The 19122-nt window shown below is 42.9% G+C and overlaps 1 protein-coding gene across 4 annotated transcripts in view; it reads right to left on the bottom strand.

Annotated features, from left to right (window-relative positions):
- Rnf216 (ring finger protein 216) overlaps positions 1–19122 on the bottom strand; it is a 122586-nt gene that overhangs the window by 77549 nt on the left and 25915 nt on the right. For all 4 annotated transcript variants that reach the window (XM_032887310.1, XM_032887309.1, XM_032887312.1 and 1 more), the window contains exons 8-13: positions 14596–14710; positions 13851–13990; positions 9470–9520; positions 7733–7870; positions 2896–3044; positions 2399–2477 (exon numbers count right to left, since the gene is read on the bottom strand). In XM_032887310.1, the coding sequence (XP_032743201.1) occupies positions 2399–2477; positions 2896–3044; positions 7733–7870; positions 9470–9520; positions 13851–13990; positions 14596–14710 (672 nt within the window). The remainder of the gene's footprint in view (positions 1–2398; positions 2478–2895; positions 3045–7732; positions 7871–9469; positions 9521–13850; positions 13991–14595; positions 14711–19122) is intronic.

Below are 19122 nucleotides of genomic sequence, written 5' to 3'. Positions count from 1 at the left end.
CCTGATGATGTGAGCGGGACACCTATCCCATATGGTACAGAAAACACATTCTCACAAGCTGCCTGCCCCTAACCCCAACATGTGCTTAAATAAGCGCACACAGACAAATGTGCACAGATAAATGAAATTTGTTTTAATAATTAAAATTTAAAATAAAAAATATGGTTTCTAAAGTTGAAAAACCTTAAATCAGGAACAATGTGTATATTTACTTAAATTGGGAACTATTACATTTATCTATATATTATATAACTATTACATTATCTATATGTTTATTTACTTGCTAATGAAAACTACGGTTTTACATGAATTTGTGCTTCTATTTAGTTTTCGTTCCTAATACTGGGATTACAGGAACGTATCTGGTTTCTCCTCGCTCTGCCTTTTGAGTATGCGTGTGAATGTTCATGGATGTGTGTATGTATACAGCTTTATGTCGGGTTGTTCCTCAGGAGCCACTCACCATGGTTTTTAAGAAAGAGTGTCTGGCTAGGACTTGGGGCAGAGTCAGATTCTGCCTCTCAAGTGCTGAGATTATGGTGAGCGTGTGCACCATACCTGAAACTGAGTGCAGGACCTCATATTGGTGAAGTACTTTACCCACCCTGTTCTCTTCCCACACCCTGACTCCTCCTCCTCTCTTCTTCCTTCTCCATTTTTTTGTTTTTGTTTTAAAAAGACAGTGTCTCACTATGTAGCCTTAGGTAGCCTGGAACTTGCTATGTAGAACAGACTGGCCTACAACTCACATTGATCCTCTACCTCTGCCTCCCAAATATGTGTGCCACCGTGTCAGGCTTTCTTAACTGATTTTTTAAAAATTATTTATTTAATGTATATGAGTACACTGTAGCTATCTTCAGACACACCAGAAGACAGCATCAGATCCCATTACAGATGGTTGTGAGCCACCATGTAGTTGCTGGGATTTGAACTCAGGACCTCTGGAAGAGCAGTCAGTGCTCTTAACTGCTGAGCCATCTCTCTAGCCCCCTTCTTAACTTTTGAAGAATAGTTTTATCAAATACAATTCTCTGAATTTCTGCTGAAGAATCCACTGATTTTTATGGATGTGTTACATTGCAAGAAAGAAAAGAAAAGAAAGGAAGGAAGGGAGGGAAGGAATGGAAGGGAAGGGGAAAGGCAGGGAAGGGGAGGGGAGGGGAGAGGAGAGGAAAGGAGAAGAGATGCGATGGGGTCCTACAGTGTAGCCCTGGCTGAAGTGGAACTTGCTATATAGATGAGCCTGGCCTTGAACTCACAGAGATGTTATATGCTTGCTTCTGCCTCCTGAATGTTGGGATCAAAGGTATGAACACTGGTCTCCTCTTATTCTCTCTCTCTCTTCCTCCCTTGCCATCTCTGAAACTGAATCCAGTTGGTCTTCTGGAAGAGCAGCCAATGCTCTTACCTGAGGAGGCATTTCCTCACTCGGAATACAATGCATAACTCCATTTAGTTATGGTTTTCTTTCTGTGCCTTAGCTCAGGTGTCACCTGCTCAAGTGTTCCAGTGCCTCATACCCCAGACACCCAAAGGGACATTTTACTATGTTTTTCCATTCCAAGAAGACAGAACTGTTAGGCCAATAGGTACAGCAAGAACCTGAATGGGGACAACTTACAAAATTTCTACATCATCTCTCAGAATGCATACAGGTTTCACAGGGGAATATTAGTATTAACAATGGTGTAAAGTTTTAGTTGATTAGTGTCTTCTCTAACTTCAGGGTTTTTTCACTGTCTACAAAACAAGGCAATACTTAACTCTGATGACATAGTTTTATAAAATGGCCTAAAACATATCTGTCTTCTTCAGGGAAGGCAATTAGAAACCCCTGAGTAACTATCAATAGCTGGTAAGTTTGAAGATGCCCTTATTCAAAGTAGAAGGGCCATTAAAGGGGAAGAGGTGCACTTTCATCAGGGAGGCGGCTGCACGGCTCTAGCCCCTCTAGAAACGACTGATTCTTCTAAGAGGAAACTCGGTGAGAACCTATCAGATATGACATAGTGCTAACATGGTGCTTAGCCTTTAATCAAAGTGTCACTTGGACCTTGAAAGTTACAGGAAGTGTCTGTGTGTGTATGTGCTATACTTAAGCACAGAACAGGGAAAAGAGCAAGCAAATATACGACACAGCAGAAGAAAACACATTTTGTATCACAGTATCTGTCTTTATAAAATGACATAGAAGAGAAAAACTGAGCTTTGCAACTGGATTCCACAACTAATTTCACCTCTGTAACTACGCCAACTTCCATCACAAATCTTCACATGCTTCCTGAAGAGTCAAACTACTCTTGTGCATCGGCATGCAGATCACAGAACATAACCAACGTGGGTCAAGCCAAAACTCAAGCAATGTGCTAGAAAAAACCCCCACTGTCTTCCTTACCTTTCGGCAGCGAGGGTTAGGGCAGCTGAACCTCTTCACATCGCTGTCCAACAGAGCAGGGAAGCTGCAGGAGGGGCACCTGGAATAACAGGAAAGTGGCATCACTCAAGATAGCTAAAGTAGGTCTCATGGGATCGTGCTACCAAGATGGAGGGCACTTTGTATTCCTTAATGATCACTACAAACTAGACTGAGCTGTCTCCTATACTTGTGTTTACAAGGAAAACATAGACACCATTCCAAAGTCCAAATTTACCATCAGTCACATAACTCAAGCTTTCAAGGATTCCTTGTAACCATTACCTTTCCTTCCTCCCAGGGCACAGTGATTCAGCTAGAAGCTAGAATACTAGTAAGTGAGGTGTGCAGGTGGAGTCCACAGATGGGTGTTGTCATTTCTTTCATTTCTTAGCAACAAGTACCAGAAAATGCAGACAATCTGCTTGCCTGGTAGGAACAGCCTTTACCTTGGGGTAAAGCAGATTCTCGGAACTCACCGGACAAGCTCGTCAGCATAGGCTGCTGCGACTTCCTCTTCAGCTTTCCGTTCATAGTATTTGTACAGAATGGTCTGGGGGAGCACTTTCTCCAGTTCACTGGTTGGGAAGGAACATGTGCAGCTGCCTTCCATGCAGCTGAGCTCTGACTAGAATAAAGTAAGCAAAGAAAAAACGTTAACCAGGCATTCAGAATAACAAAGAGTGAAGGATGTCAAAGGGAAGGGACATGAGCACAAATATGGAGGTTACAACTTCCTTCTCCTCTGATAAGCCATCCTTTAAGCTTGGAACTGATAAGAAAGCGTAAAGGCCTTCTCTGATCCTGTCAGAAGACCTCAAGCAGCCCAAGAAGAACACCAGTGGCTAAGGTGACACTGGGAGAGGCTGGCTTCAGTGTCTGAAATAAGCTGCTTCCCCTGTAGAGTCTGCAAAGCTGGAGCCGCTCTGGGAAGGAGAGAGAAAAGGTGGTAGGTTAACTGGGTATGAAATGGGGAGGGAGTGGTTCCAGCTTCTGCTCTGACTTTCTCTGGATGGAAATCAATAGAAAGGAGAAACGTTCAGGGACAGCAGAGCTCATGTGTGGCCTTGAGTGAAGACCTGAAGCAAACTTTGCATATGGAATAGCAATATCCACTTCTCTTCCCACTCAGTGCTAGGATGCTGGGGTGAGGGCAATTTCATATCCACATCTAGTGAAAATGCCTAAGGATGTTATCGGAGGATCACTATTCACGTACCCAAAGTCACCATTTGGCCTATATGCCCACAGCTCAAAAAACTTTCAAACACATCATTTCTAAGAATGTGACACAGAGAAAACCTGTGTTTTGTTTTGTTATTAAACCTGTGTTTTTTAAAAAACAAAAGGAAAAGGGGAAAAAAAAAAGGGGGGGGGCACATGCTAGACATCTGAGGAACCATAAGAAAAAGGTAGAACTCAAAGTAAACACATGGAAATGACTTTACTTAACGCTCCCAAGAGTCCCCTGAGCATCTTCCTTTTCCAGGGGAAGAAACTGAGGCAGAAGATTTCACCAGGTTTTCTGTTTATTCCTTTTTGGTCTAGAATCCCACACGGCTTCTAGCTGTGAGCTCTCTTTGGTCTCCCCCAAATTTTGTGTGTGTGTGTGTATTTTGATTTTTCAATCATGGTTTCCATGGCCCCTATTACTTCCACAGTGACTAGAACAATAAGGTTAAAGTATTTGACCTTTTGTCCTTGGTTCCAGAGCAGCTTCAAAACAACTAGTGATAAAGTTGAGAGACAATCATTTGCTATAATGCTGGTACTGTCAGCCTGAGAAAACAGTCCCTTTGACCCTTTCAAGCCCCTCTTTCAAGTGTTCTTTTTTTCTCCCCAAGGCAGGCCACAAAATTTTTCTTCAAGATCAGTACAAAAAAAAAAAAAAAAACCTATATATACACTGCAATTCTTTGTCTTTTTATATTGGAGGCGGCCATAAAGCAATTCTCTGAACCTGTTATGTGACCGTACACTAAGACCTTCAATTTCAAATGGGGTCACATCACAGAGAGGCCAGAAGGATTGAATAGCCTTGGTGGGTTTCTGTCTATCGGGCTCTTATCTAATGCTTTTTTTTTTTTTTCTTTTTTTTCGGAGCTGGAGACCGAACCCAGGGCCCTGCAGTTGCTAAGCAAACGCTCTACCACTGAGCTAAATCCCCAACCCCGTCTAAGGCATTTCTCTTTTTTCCTTTTTTTTTCTCGGAGCTGGGGACTGAACCCAGGGCCTTGTGCTCGCTAGGCAAACGCTCTACCGCTGAGCTAAATCCCCCCCTCCCCCTCTAAGGCATTTCTATAAGCTGTTGATACTTCAATCTTATCTATGTAAAGAGGACTCCTTAAAATTTCAAAGGACAGGACTTGGAGAACTTTCGGGTATTCAACACCGGGTATTCAACACCGGAGGCTTACAGGAAGGGGAACAAAACTCTATTCCCTGTGGGGATGGTGATGTCTCCTAACCACAGAGACAGAGCTTGTATGCTCACTCCATCCACCTATCTACCCCTCCACGTCCTTCCGATCAATCTGCTGACCTGGAGCTTTCTAACAACCTGTGTAACAACCTTGGAAGTATAAGCATTTCTCTGAGTTCTGAGAACTTCTTTAAATAAGTCAACCAAGCCTAATGAGCAAGCAGGCCATGGAAATCCCAGCTTGTGGTCAAGAGGTGGATGGTCCAGAGGCTTCAACCTACAGAATCTTAACTCTCCACAGAGCTGAATTGCCTGCCAGGGTAAGCAATACTGACAACTGCAAAAACGAGTACCTGCCTTGCTAGTGGAAAGAGATCCGCATGTCCAGGGCCATGGAACAGACAGTGCTTTAAGCAATCAGTGGGAGGGCTGGAGGCTGAGGCTCTCCCTCCTGTCTCACAGAGTTTCTCAGTTCTCCTGGTCTTTCAGGATTCTGACTTTACAGGGTGCAATTATTTATCAAGTTAGATTTGTCTCTGTATTTACCATGCCCATGCGATTTTCCAGTGAACCATAGGAAGTATATGAGATTGATGAGTCATATAACTAGTGATATTCAAGCTATTTATACATAAGGTTATGTTTGAGGGCTGGAAAGATGGTTTGGTGGTCAGAAGCACTGGCTGCTCTTCCAGGGGACCAGATTTAGATTCTAAGGAACCACATAGTGGCGCATAATAACTATCTCTACTGCTACTCCAAGGGATCTACATCCTTGTCTATGCTCCTCATGCACCAGGAACTCACACGATGCACATACATGCATGCAAACATTCTTACAGATAAGCAAATTTTTAAAAAGCACATCTGGGAGACAGAAGCAAGCAGATCTCAGAGGGTGAGGCCAGCCTGGTTTACAGAAAGAGTTCTAGGACGGTCAGGGCTACACAGAGAAATCCTGTCTTGGGGGAGAAGGGATGGTTCAGGGAGGGATGAGTGACACTAAAGATGCTTTAAAAAGGCATAGCAAATCATACTACTTTATGTTTAAAATCAATCTCTCTCTCTCTCTCTCTCTCTCTCTCTCTCTCTCTCTCTCTCTCTCTCTCTAATGAAGTTATGCCACGTGAAATGACAATGTTCCTTTCTAAAATCCACAGGCTATCTAAAAGATACTAAAAGTATCGGACATGGGAAACCTCCTTTAGAACTGTTCTTTGGGGGAGGCCAAGAGACTGAAAGAGTATGGTTTACTGTTGCTGAGCTTTGCTGTCCCTCAGAAGTTGAGGTAAGAGCTGAAGACACCAACACTACAGCAGAAGACTTGAGGAATCTACTGGAGCAGACCTGGGACTGGTTTCAGAGCATGAGATGGCGCTATGCAAGCTGCCCAGGAGAAAAGCAATCAATACTCCTACCAGGGGTGATGCCTATGACCACAATAAGACAAAAAAGACAACAAACCTTGTCCTCATAGGTTCAACGGAGGCATTTTTACCCCAGGGGTAACCAACAACCATCTAATTGGACCAAGGGCCAGTTCCATACAGGAGAGATTTTACTCCTGGTACTGTACAGCCTGCTACCTGTATTTGGTAAGGCCACGACACTAGAGGAAAACTTACTATTGCCACTTCACTGAACCAGTGTAACTTCAAACTGCACTCTAAACATTAATCCTATACCTTCTACTTCTAATCTTCCTAATCAAGAAAACGTCTTTTTGCAGCAGGTAGACATGATGACGTAACTGGTCAAAATGCAGAGACCAGGTGACCCTGGGTATCCATCCCTAACCGATGCATCTGTAACACAGCCCTAATCTAAGGCCAGAAGAGCATCACAGAAGAGGTGGAAAGATTCTAAGAGTCAGAGTACAGGTCAGAGAACCAGGATGTCAGCTGCAAGGTACCATCCTCTATATTGGACATGGAAACTGTCAGAAAATTTCAACATGCCAACACAGATGGGAGAAATCTCACAAAGTCCTACTCCAAAATGAGAAGGCTCAGGAAAGAGGCTGCTGACAAAGGGAGAATCAGTTTTCTCTAGGGATAACTCCTTAAATACACACACATATATATCTAACACTAACTTAGCAAATTATATCTGTATGCGCACACACAAATAATTAAAGAGTAAGAAGCCAAAAATCTGATGAATGATAGTAGACACTGGATGGACTAGGTGTGTGCACGATGCAAATACAGTACCACATATGAAAATCTATAAAAATAAAAGGCCATGGCCATGTTCTAAATCACTGTTAGTTTTCCCCCCTGTCTCCACTCTCCTTCTGTCCCCTTCTCTGTCAGTACTGGGGAACCCAGGGCCTTAAACATGGTAGGAAAACCTCTACTGCTAAGCTATATCCCTAGTCCTACTTTAGTTTTCCTTTGAGACAGTGTCTCAGTAAATTGGTCAGGTTGGCCTTGAATTTGTGATCCCCCTGCATAGGTCCTCTATACAGCTGGATTACAGGCCTGTGCCAGGGGCTCACTTTCACTTTGCCATGGTTGCTAGAAGAGATTTGCTGGTGTTGAGTAAAATTTACTTTGGAGTAAGAAATACTATCTTAGATTTACTCTGTCTTTTAAAAGCAACTATAAAACCGTTAAGTATGTGAAAAATGCTAATGCATGTTCATATGCTTAAATAACATGAAGACCCATCCTCAGCTCACCCTTTAATTGTACCGGCAAGATGAGTGCTGAGACAAGAGCCCTGTGGAGCTAGACACAGGGCATGAATGAGTCAGGAAACCTACTGTACTCAGAAACATGACACAAATCAGGTCACGCATATATCAGCCTATTAGCAGAACTGTGCAGCCACTCAAGTACACTCGTTCATAAGCACTGTCACCCTTCTTTTTATGTGCAGCACACACTTACCTTTCCAGATCCAAACACGGCCTCTTGGGCATATCTGATGAGACATTCTTTGCAGAACAAGTGAGCATCAGCGCATTGTGTCAGCTCCTCAAATGGAAACTCCCCATAGCAGCAGCGGCATTCAATCAGCTGGCCATCCTGTAAGGCAAAAAAGATAAATGTTAATGCCCCCATAACCCACACCAGGAAGCGAGGTCTCACACACTTCCTTGCCCCAGACACATAATGAGGGCAACACCCACTACTACGAGACACCAAATAACAAGAAACGGTTTTACTGTCTAAACCTAGCTCAGAAGCTGGGTACCATGGCAATGTATGTATGACAACAGTACTAAGGACACTGAGAAAAGGGGGAACTAGAGTTCAAGGCCAACCAGGGCTATGAAGTAAGATCATGTCTCAAAAGTAGGTAAATGCTGGGGATTTAGCTCAGCGATAGAGCGCCACCTAGGAAGGCGCAAGGCCCTGGGTTCGGTCCCCAGCTCCAAAAAAAGAACAAAAAAAAAAAAAAAAAAAAAAAAAAAAAAGTAAAATAAAAAAAAATGAAAATAAATTTAAAAAAAAAAAAAAAAAAAAGCCTAAATCAGGATATCAGTATAACACTACACCAGAGCTAAAGACAGAGGGTAGCCTCTCCAACAGATGCTGACATGACTGACTATAAAAGGGTTAACAGCATGACAGCATGATACATTATCTCAGAAGCTTTCTAAAGCTGGACTATGTTCCTCATGCCAGCCCTTGCTGTTGGTTAAGAGACTGAGGAAAGCAATTTAAGTCACATCAAATACATATACTGTCAGGGTCTGCTGGTGAGACAGAGCAGCCTGCCCACTTCTCTTAGAAGGCCACTAAGCAAGCTGGCAGACACAGCATAGAAACCCCGGCCCAAGGCTACACACAGTGAATCTGAGTTCTACATTTCCTTCTAGAACTGACTAGTGGATTTCTGTAGCTCTTTGAGGAAAAAAAAAAGTAAAAATTTTAGAATGTAAAAATGTCACTTTGCTTTATAATTTGTGTTTCTATAAACTTACATAGCTATTTTGTCTGTGGTTCTTCGTGGTTTTTCTTTTATTGGTCTCCTAACAATATCTTTTCTGGCTCGGCTCAGTTTCTCCCAGCTCACTTGGCACCGACTGTCTTCCAAGTCTGCTAGCCCAGGTCTCCTATATGCTCACTCTGCTCTTTGCTAGCCCGACTCAACCTTCCTCCTTCTCTGACCTACCATTCTGTTTCCTGAACTTCTACCTGTAATACTACTCTCTCCCAACTCTTTCCTCCCACTTCCCTTCTCTGCTCAATTTTATATCCAATCCTGCTCTCAGAAGTCCAGGAGCCAACTAACTGTCACTGAAGAACATACGGTCACTTAAAGGGAAGACAGGGAAAGTATTTTCTGTCATGCTATGGATTTCTGCTCATGGTCTTTAAGAGCTTATCTATCTCCTTTTAGTTCTGCTCTGATCTTGGATAAAGACAGCCTCTTCTGATGTTACTGACTTGAGTGAACTGCAAGCTGACAAGTCAACAGGAGACTCTAAAAAAAAGTTTGCTTTCAAGAGCCCAAATGATGGTGGGGTTGGGGATTTAGCTCAGCGGAAGAGCGCTTGCCTAGCGATAGCAAGGCCCCGGGGTCGGCCCCCAGCCCCGCAAAAAAAAAAAAAAAAAAAAAAAAAAAGAGCCCAAATGAGAAAATACAGAATAAATTAACTTGGTGAGATTTGAAAATACCTTTTGATACTGCTCTTCATTCATCTGCAGGGCAAGCAAAAAATCTTCATGCTGAAGAAGAGAATCACACATTCAGATACAAACGTAGAAAGAAACCGTACCATTAGCACTGAATTCATCTGATGCACATTATTACAGGTATCCCTGCAGTTAACATTGTTCAGTGGATGAAAAAGCTACCAGAGCATCCATCTACAGAGTGAATAAAAGAACACACCAATCAATATGAAACACTCTGGAATAGCAAATAGCATAAGCAAACAGAACCCAAACTAAGTTTGATAACACAATCTGAGGTTAAGTTGGTAAGCAGATAGCATTTGTGCATTGCTGCAGAAGACTGAAAAGAGTTGACCAAAAAGAAGGCATGTGGTGTGAACTCAACAGTCAAGTTGGTTTTTTTTTCCCAGAGAGAAATCTCTATGTAGTCATGACCTGGCTGTCCTAGAACTTACAACCAGGCAGGCCTTAAACTCATAAAGAAGAGCATGTCTCCCTCCTGCTCAAGTGAGTAAAGGCACAGCCATAATACCTGGCCAAAACTTTAATTTCCAGACACAGTTTTACTCTATATCCTGGCTGGTCCAGAACTTGCTATATATGAATCAGGCTAGCTGCAAACTCATGGGGACCTGCCTGCCCCTGCCTCTCAGGCTGGGATTAAATTGTGTACCTCCATGTCTATTGAGGAACCTGTCCCCAAGATGCCCCGAGACATAAATATGAACTAATGAACCCACACACTTATTTACAAATGGTGACATCTGACAATTTTATAGCAGGCAGTTTTAAAAGCGAAGAGGAAGACATCTACGGCTGTGGCTGTATGCGTATGTGGTCACACGGCTCTCAGGATACACACTGCCCAGGGAAGCAGCAGAGGCTGTAGTTCTTCCCGGATGACGATATACACGTGTGTATGCAGGGATGTGTCAGAGACAGCTTTGTGAAGCCTTCACCAGTTCTGGGAGTCAAATTCACATCACAGGCTTTATTCAGCAAATGTCTTGAGCCATATCTTGCTAACCCTATTTCCTTTTTAAAAAAATTATTTCCATCTATCTCTTGACTAATAAAGAGAAATAAATAAAATACCCATACACATTTGCTTTTATTTGAACTAAGTAAAGATAAACTAAAATGAGTAAGAATATAGAGGAAGGGAGAAAAGAATCTGGCCCTCTGGACATTTCCTACTTAATAGTTTTGACTTAAATAAATAAATAAAATTATTACAAAACTAAAAGATAAAAAGCTGCTACCCCCCACCCCCAAGGCTATTTCCCTAGACGTCAAATCACAAGCAAAAGTTGTCGGCACAACCACAATTGTTTATTTAATGTATATGCGTACACTGTTGCTCTCTTCAGACACACCAGAAGAGGGCATCAGATCCCATTACAGATGGTTGTGAGCCACCATGTGGTTGCTGGGATTTGACCTCTGGAAGAGCAGTCAGTGCTCTTAACCGCTGAGCCATCTCTGCAGCACAACCACAATTGTTTAAGTGACTTTTTTTTTTTTGAAGTGTACTCTTGTTATGTTCTTCAGGCTAGTCCTGAGCTTCTGGGGTAAAAATTCCCCTGCTTCCGTCTCTCATGGACCTGAGACTGTAGGTCTGTATAACTATGCTCGGCCGATTTTAAAATCTAATCTGGTGGGAATCGTGTTAGACCATTAAGAGTCAAGACTTTTTTTTAAACAGACACAGACACCATAAAAAGAAAGAAATAATAAGATTTGTATATCAAACTCTGAATGGAAATCTGAGCATGAAAAATCAAATAAAAAAGGAAAGCACTTTGGAGAAATTTTCCAGATCTAGTCCTCTGCTGGATAGTTAGTTTTATGTCAACTCGACACATGCTAAAGTGAGAGAACAGGACCTTAATTGAGAAAATACCTCCATAGGATCAAGCACAGACAAGCCTAGAGGGCATTTTCTTCATTAGTGATTAGATGGGGAAGGACCCAGCTCATGTGGTAGTGTCATCCCTGGGCTGGAGTGCCTAAATTCCACAAAAAAGCAGGTTGAGGAAGCCATGGGAAGCAAGCCAAAAACAGGACCCACAATGGCCTCTGCTTTAGCTCCTGCCTCCAGGATCCTGCCCTGTTTTTAGCTCCTGTCATGACTTCCTTAGATGAGGAATGGTTATATGGTAATAATTTAAGCCAAACAAGCCATTCCTCCTTATAGCAGTAACAGGAGAAATTGTAAATAAAACAAGACCAGAGAAACCAGACCACTTCACCATGCCAGAAAGCAAAGACGTGGCCAGAAAATACCAGATTAGGACAAAGGGGCGGCCATTGGTCAGAAGGACAATTTGAATGTAAGGTTAATAATGGCTATAAATAAAAGATAACCCATTTTAAAAACCATTTGTTGATTAGCTCTGTGATTTTAAATTTAACTTTATATGTATAGGTATTTTCCCTATATGCATGTCTGTCTACTATGTGTGTGTCTGGTGCCCATTAAGGGCCAGAGAAAGTCACTAGATGCCTTGGGACTGGAGTTAGATAGCTGTGAGCCACCATGTGGGTGCTGGGGATTGAACCGAAGTCCTTTGGAAGAGCAGCCAGTGCTTACTCTTAATCTCAGTCATCTCTACAACCTCCCACAGTGGTATTAACATATGCAATTCTGTGACGATGGATCAAGATGAACACTTTCTCCAAATGATAGTGATGTCTGCTTGAGATGTTTAATTTTTACCCACACATATATACCATCACTTCATTTTGAGAGAATGTGTATCCAAATACTCGATTTTGATTAATCAGTAATTTTTCTTTCAGTTGTTTTCTTCTATGTTCTGTGGTGGTAGAGAGATAATTGTGTGTGTGTGTGTGTGTGTGTGTGTGTGTGTGTGTGTGTGTGTGTGTGTGTGTGTGTGTGTGTGTGTGTGCGCGCGCGCGCGCGCGCGCGCGTGTGTGGTGGTGCTGATTCAGTGATTCTCAACGCAGCTGACGAGTGCCTCTCCTCAGGATAAGTTTTTACATCCAGATGCTGTAAGAGCTCTCGCGGACTTCTCATTTTGCTCCACAGAATTACTTCAAAATTTGCCAGACAATAGCAACAAACACTATCTTGGACTGCTTTTATTAAAGATATTTCTATGTGAAAGTAGTTTTTTTTTTTATTTTTCAGAGACAGGGTCTCAGTATACAACCCAAACTGGCCTTGAACTTGTGATTCCCCTGCCTTGGTTTGCCAAATGCCAGGACTACGTGTGTGTATACCACCATGCCTGACTCACTAACACTGGCATGTTCTATTATTTTCATGGTGGTCTGGGAATTGAACACAGGATCTGCTAAGTCAAATGCTCTCCCACTCAGACACATTCTTGGCCTTCTCTATTTAAGTTAAATAGGCTAGCCTTGAACTTGTATAAATTTGGCCCTGGCTCCCAAGGAAACTGGGATTACATTCCAACACATGGGAAATATTATCATCTTACGAATGAGTGCAGAGACTGCTCAGCCACTTCTGTCTTAAAAAAAAAAAAAAAAAAAAAAAAAAGCTAGTTCTATCTTTTTTAAGAAATGGGGGCTGGAGAGATGGCTCCGGTGGTTAAGAGCACAGAGGTCCTGAGTTCAAATCCCAGCAACCACATGGTGTCTCAACCATCTGTAATGGGATGTGATGCCCTCTTCTGGTGTGTCTGAAGACAGCTGCAGTGTAGTTATATATAATAAATAAATCTTTAAAAAAAAAAAAAAGGAATGTGACCTAAGGTTATATACACCATCAATTCCAGGCAGAGGAGAATAATAGACCTTTTTTGAGTTTAAAATCAGCCTGGTTTAACAGAGAGTTCTAGGACAGTCAGGACTACACAGAAAGAGACCCTGCCTCAAAAACAAACAAAAAAATGTGATCTCACAAGCTTGGATCTCTGGGAACTCAGTACCTGAGTCTCTAACCTAAGCAGTTGGAATAATGCAGCAGGAGGATTCCAAAGCATTCAAAACAAGCCTGGACTGGTTTACAGTGTGACTTTTTCTCAAACAAACAAAACAAAAACCCTAAAGGCAAACTAAACTTTACTGAGTTATTAACCACTCCAACAAAGGGAATTTGGGGCTGGTGTTGTAGCTCAATGGCAAAATGCTGTTTAACTGTGAGCTTAGTACCCAGTACAGAGGAAAACCAAACCCTCCAACTCAAGATTCCTGTTTTGGCTCTGGATTAGACTTAAGGGGCTTGAGCAACATTTGTTTCTTAAGAAAGGAGTCCACGGGGTACTAGTGATGGAACCCAGGCCAGCTACATCCCTAGCGCCCAAAGGAACCAGCACGTACCAAACTCCCAACAGGGAGCGTAAGCTAGAACCCCAAAACCACATTCCAAGATCAGAGCACAGCTTCCTACCTCTGCCATCTCTTTAATTTTCTGCTCATAGAACTCCTGCTCTTGCTGCACAGCTGGAAGGAGGGCCTGCTGGTCATAGGACCTACAGTGTCGACGCTTGTTTTCCAGAAAGAACATCCTCTTTTCTATTTTTATGTTACCTAGAAGATATATCACAAAGTGAAATTACAGGGACAACTACTCACTAGGAATCCAGGCCAACCATGCTGTCGTCAACAACTGAGCACTCGCTAGCCCTGTAGCAGGACACTGTAGGTTCCCACAACCCATCCTGCCACTGGAGACTGCACGCTTCATCATGCGGAATCTGTGGTGAGGCTTTGTCCTTCCTCATTTTTTCTTTATGAGCACCAACTACAAAGTCCCTCCTATTCTGACAGCACTGCACTGGGAGCATACACCTTATAAGGATAGTGGTTTTACACTTTTGAATTATTACAGATACAACTAGAATGGCCTGGTTTGTTTACTGGTCAATCTGCCAGTCAATATATAATCAATTCTCACATCTCCAGAGCAGTGTCTGTCCATGATTAGCAGCCTTTCTTCTTAGTCCATACATACTTCCTACTGCACAGCATACTCTGCCACTGTCTGTATATTGTGATGTTCTGTTCTAGTCAGTCAGTCTGATGCCTGCTGGGCCTTTGCAAACCTCGGGTTACACTGCACCCCACTTCAGTGACATCAAACAAGGTACTAGATTCCAACTTTACGTGCTATCGCCACGTTCAGCGTCTATTACCTTGTTCAAATTTGAAGTCTATGAAAGAATACTGATTCATTTCTTTCCTCTTTTTCCGCTTTCCACTGGTTTCAGGTGACAGCTCCTGCCATTTTTTAATGGCATCAGAAAAGGCCTAAAAATTGAGAAGGAAAAGGTTACCATCATAAAGAACAAGTACACAGGAAGCAATCTTTGAGTTTCATATTCCCTCACAATGCCAGCTCTGCCCAGTGTGACACCACCAAAATGCTTTCTAACAGATTAAATAGTGACACAAGGAAATCTAAGCTATCCATGCATAAGTACAACTAATTATATGAATACTTGTGAACAGCCTACTGAGTGTTGTTGGTGGCAGTCCCTCCCCATACACCAAGGCTCTTCACTGTATGTGGCAGTGTGAAGTCCTTAGACCAATGTCCACTTTTTTCCTTCCCAAACCTGGCTTCATCATGTCTTAGATCTTTCCTAACAGCACCTACCAAGGTCTCATTCCTCTGTCAGCCCCACCCCTCTTTACCTCTTTGAGGCCAAAGAGCCATCAGATGCTATTTCACCTCCTACCCCCCCAGGGGCATAAACAAAACTGAAAAGCCAGGCTTTCAACTCAAATTCTATTCGGCCCATATACTAATAAGAGGGCAAGCATCCCTCAACATGAGTCCTCATCTCCCTGACTCTGACCTCCTTTGCAATAGGCACGTGCTAACTCTCCCATCTACTCTTTCTCATTCCTTTGCAGGCCCCCTCTCCCCCACAAAATGTGAGCCTACACTACTCAACATATCCTCTAGGTAGCGCAGGTTTGCCTTCTGCAAACTGTTAACTCTCAAAATTCCAGGCACTTCTCTAACTTTTTCTGTCCATCAAATATGTAACATTAAGCTGTCTTATAAACGCTACTCATCAGAGTGGCATCTTATTCCTCCCTTGCAAACCTGGGTTTTTTGTTTTTTTTTTTTTTCCAGTTTTCCTCCCTCTAGCCATGCTGCATTCGTCTATGCGGGCCCTCTAGAAACAGACTGTATTTTCTTCTCATCTCAGTCATGAGAGCATAACTATTTGCTTGCTTCTCTGCTTCACGTTATTCCTTCTACCAAACTGTGAGCGTCTGGAAGAAATGTTGCATAGGTTTCTAGTGGAAGGGCTAGCCCAAGTCAAACCTCAAAAAGGCTAGATTTGCCGACAGTACAGTCTAGGATTGATGCTCCCTTCTTTGACAATGCCGCCTCATACTAATCTGGAGACCCCAAAGCCTGCTAAGGGTGACGCCCATCATGCTTCCTTTCTGCTCTCCTTCTTTGGGTGTGCAGTTTCCCCTTTCTTCTTTCTGGAATCTCCAAACCGAATGAACCAATCTTAAAGTCATGACTTCGTGCTCAGGTATTAGAAAGATGCCTTAGCAGTTAAGAACAATGGTTCTTCTTAGAGGACCTGGATGTGATGTACAGCACCCACATGGAGGCTTACAACTGTCTATAACTCTGGCTGCAGGGAATCTGACACCTTCTTCTGACCTCCCCAGGCACCAGGCAAGGATGTGGTGCACAGGCACATATGTAGGTAAAATACTCATATGCTTTTTTTTTTTTTTTTTATTAATGATTCAGCCATTAAAGCAGAGGTGCTATTCAGAAGGTGAGCTCAGAGATCCTGAATAGTGGTTCACTGGCTTGGTATTGAAGAGAGGGAGAAGCTCCAGCCTGGAGCCCTAAGCAGATTGTTCTCCATAGCAGTGAGAAAGTCTCACTTAAAATGAACATTCAGTACTTGTCAGGAAACCATTACCTTTTAAAATGTTGTGCTGTTAGTTAAAGGAGTCTCCAAATTCTCACTTGAACAGTTGCATTAGAAATCAGCACTTCTATTACACTTGGCCAAATGCCTAGTTTACAGACCAGATGTAATCAGATTGCCTTGTGACCAGTGTGCACCAAGGCACATAGGTTACTTTCCTGCCTCTTGGGCTGTGGTGAAAGTATCTTTCTATCAAGGCTCTGCTCTAAGTGACCTTTCTTCTTTCCCAGGTCTCTTACTTGCCTTGAGAGCACTTACCACACTGTGTCCCCAAACAGACTAAAAGCTCTTTGAAAGGAAGCTAATCTGTGTCCTATTTTCTTTTCTTCCTTCCTTCCTTGTTCAATAGTGCTGTGGATGAACACAGGACTTGTGCAAGGCAGGCCACCAGTTTCCCACTGAGTTCCACTCTTACACTATCTTCCTGCTCCACTGAGGCTCAGATCTTAAGGAGCAGCCTGGCTGGTGCACGCGTAAGTAAGGATCAAAAAGACCTGCTAGGAACGACAGGAGCTCAAAAATAATATTCTTTTAGCTGTCTAATCCTTTCCCTGAATTTACTTACATGTATAAATTAAACATCTTCTTGTGACAGTTCTAAAGCAGTCAGTCTGGTAAGGTTTTTAAGACATCTAAAACAAGGGCCAAAGTTGCCCTAAGAGATACCTAGAAGACCTAAAAGGGGAAAAAAAGAAGAAAAAAAAGAAAAACAAGAGAGAGATACGAAGGGGTGTACACCTATATTTTCAGCACTTGGGGGCCAAGGGCTGCTAAGGCAGGAGGATCATGAGATTCAATCTAATGGAGGCTACACAGCAGGTCTCTGCCAAGAGAGGGGGGTGGGGGGAAGAGAATATGAATGAATGAGTATGAGGAACGGGACACTGGGCATGACGATGCCTTGAGGACCCAGAGACAGAAAGAACCGTGAAGCTTGTAGAGAGGAGAGGTAAAGGTGGGGGACATACCCCATTCAAGATGACCACTAAAGCCACATGGCGGAAGTCTATGAAGCCTGGGGAAGTGGACACCTAGAGAGAGACCGACTATAGAATAGATTAAACGACTGCCTGCTCCACTAGAGGCTTTAAATGTTCATTTGATATTCCTGGTGCATGAGCTAGGGCAGGCAATGAAGAAACTGAACAAGATAGTCACATTACAGCAGAATAACCCCCCCAAAAAAAAAAAAAGAAAGAAATAAAATCAAAATTTCGAGCAGGTTGAAGTTCCTAGGCCTGAGCATGCAAACCAAGACAGGTGTCATGTCAATCTTGGATGAATCTAGAAACAACGACGACAAGAACAACAAAGCCTCTGCACAGACAGAGAAGAGTATTTCCTAGAGGAATTTCTGGGAGGAATTAACTGAGACTCCCTGTAGTGGGTAGTACCTTCCAGAATTGGCCCAAGGGAAATGCTACTGGCTTTTGCCTTCTTGCCTCTGAGCTTCATGAAGAATGCATCTAGCCTACTGCCATTCTGAATTTAACTACAAAATCCCCTACCACTCAAGAAAGAAAGCACGGGAAAGAGTACATTGTTTACCTGAACAACAAATGTATTCCATTCCCAAAGTAAATCCGGAAAACAGAGATTCTCCAAAAAGTACATGTATAAAAGAGGGTATGTGAGCCAGGTTTAATCCCAGCACCTCAGAGGTGGTGGCAGGAGAATCTGTTTGAAGCCAGCCTGGCCTACAAGCTAATTTCAGGCAAGCCAGAGCTACACAGTGAGACCGCCCTCTCCAAAAGCAAACAGGGTGAGGTCAGTCTAAACACTCTCCAGGCTACACAGCAAGACTGTCAGAGAGAGAGATGTGCATGTGTGTAAGAGCTCTTATCACAATGAGAGCTGAAAACAGGTTTCAAGATGATTGACTAAATATAAGCCTGTGCTCAAACCACGATGGCAAATGCGACAAAGCAGATCAAAGAATTTAGCTGCCTCAGAGAGCAGACATAGCCCCAACCTACCATGTTAAAACTGCATGCAGGCATTTAAGCCATAGTTGATTTTTTTAAAAGCTTATTTTTATGTTATGTGTATGGGGGCTCTGCCTACATGCATGTTTGTGCACCATGCACATGCAATACCTGAAGAGGCCAGAGGAGGGTGCCAGATCCTCTGGGACTGGAATTACAGACATAAAGTTATGTTAGGGCAAGAACCAACTGACACTGCATGAGCAGGCGCCAGTCAGGTCACAGCTTTACCCTGTTATCTAGTTCATCTACAAGAGAGCCTGTCTACACTGCGAGAAACTGAAGCTCAGTGTACACTGGACATCTGTGCAAATCTCAGGGGGAAGTAAAATGACCCTTATGTTTATCACATGTAAGATCTATAATTTTAGATAAAATGCTGAGGACACGGGAACCAGCTAGTAACACCTAGAGGTACAGATGACACAAACCCGGACTCTTGAAACCTATAGGATCAAGACAAAAGAAAGCAGGAGACACTGAGAACCTAGAGACAAAAGACTTACCAACCAACCAGAAGCCCTTAACTTGGAGCTTGGTACAACTGAACAAACTATGAACCAGGCAGACACAGGTCACACTCCAGGCACCCTGCTTTTCTCAGAACAAATATCATTGCAAAGGGACTTTTGGAGACGAGGTTTCCTGCTCTAAGTGGCACTTCTCACTCAGGGATTCCTAACCAGCTCCTACTTCCCCTGGCAAATTCTGAAGCTTTCTGCCAGCACAGCCACCTCAACCTCTGTAATCTATAGCTCTCCCG

This window comes from Rattus rattus, chromosome 16 (genome assembly GCF_011064425.1).
Source record: "Rattus rattus isolate New Zealand chromosome 16, Rrattus_CSIRO_v1, whole genome shotgun sequence".
Classification (NCBI taxonomy): domain Eukaryota; kingdom Metazoa; phylum Chordata; class Mammalia; order Rodentia; family Muridae; genus Rattus; species Rattus rattus.
Note: the sequence above shows the minus strand (reverse complement) of the source record. Positions and strands in the feature narration are given on the sequence as shown.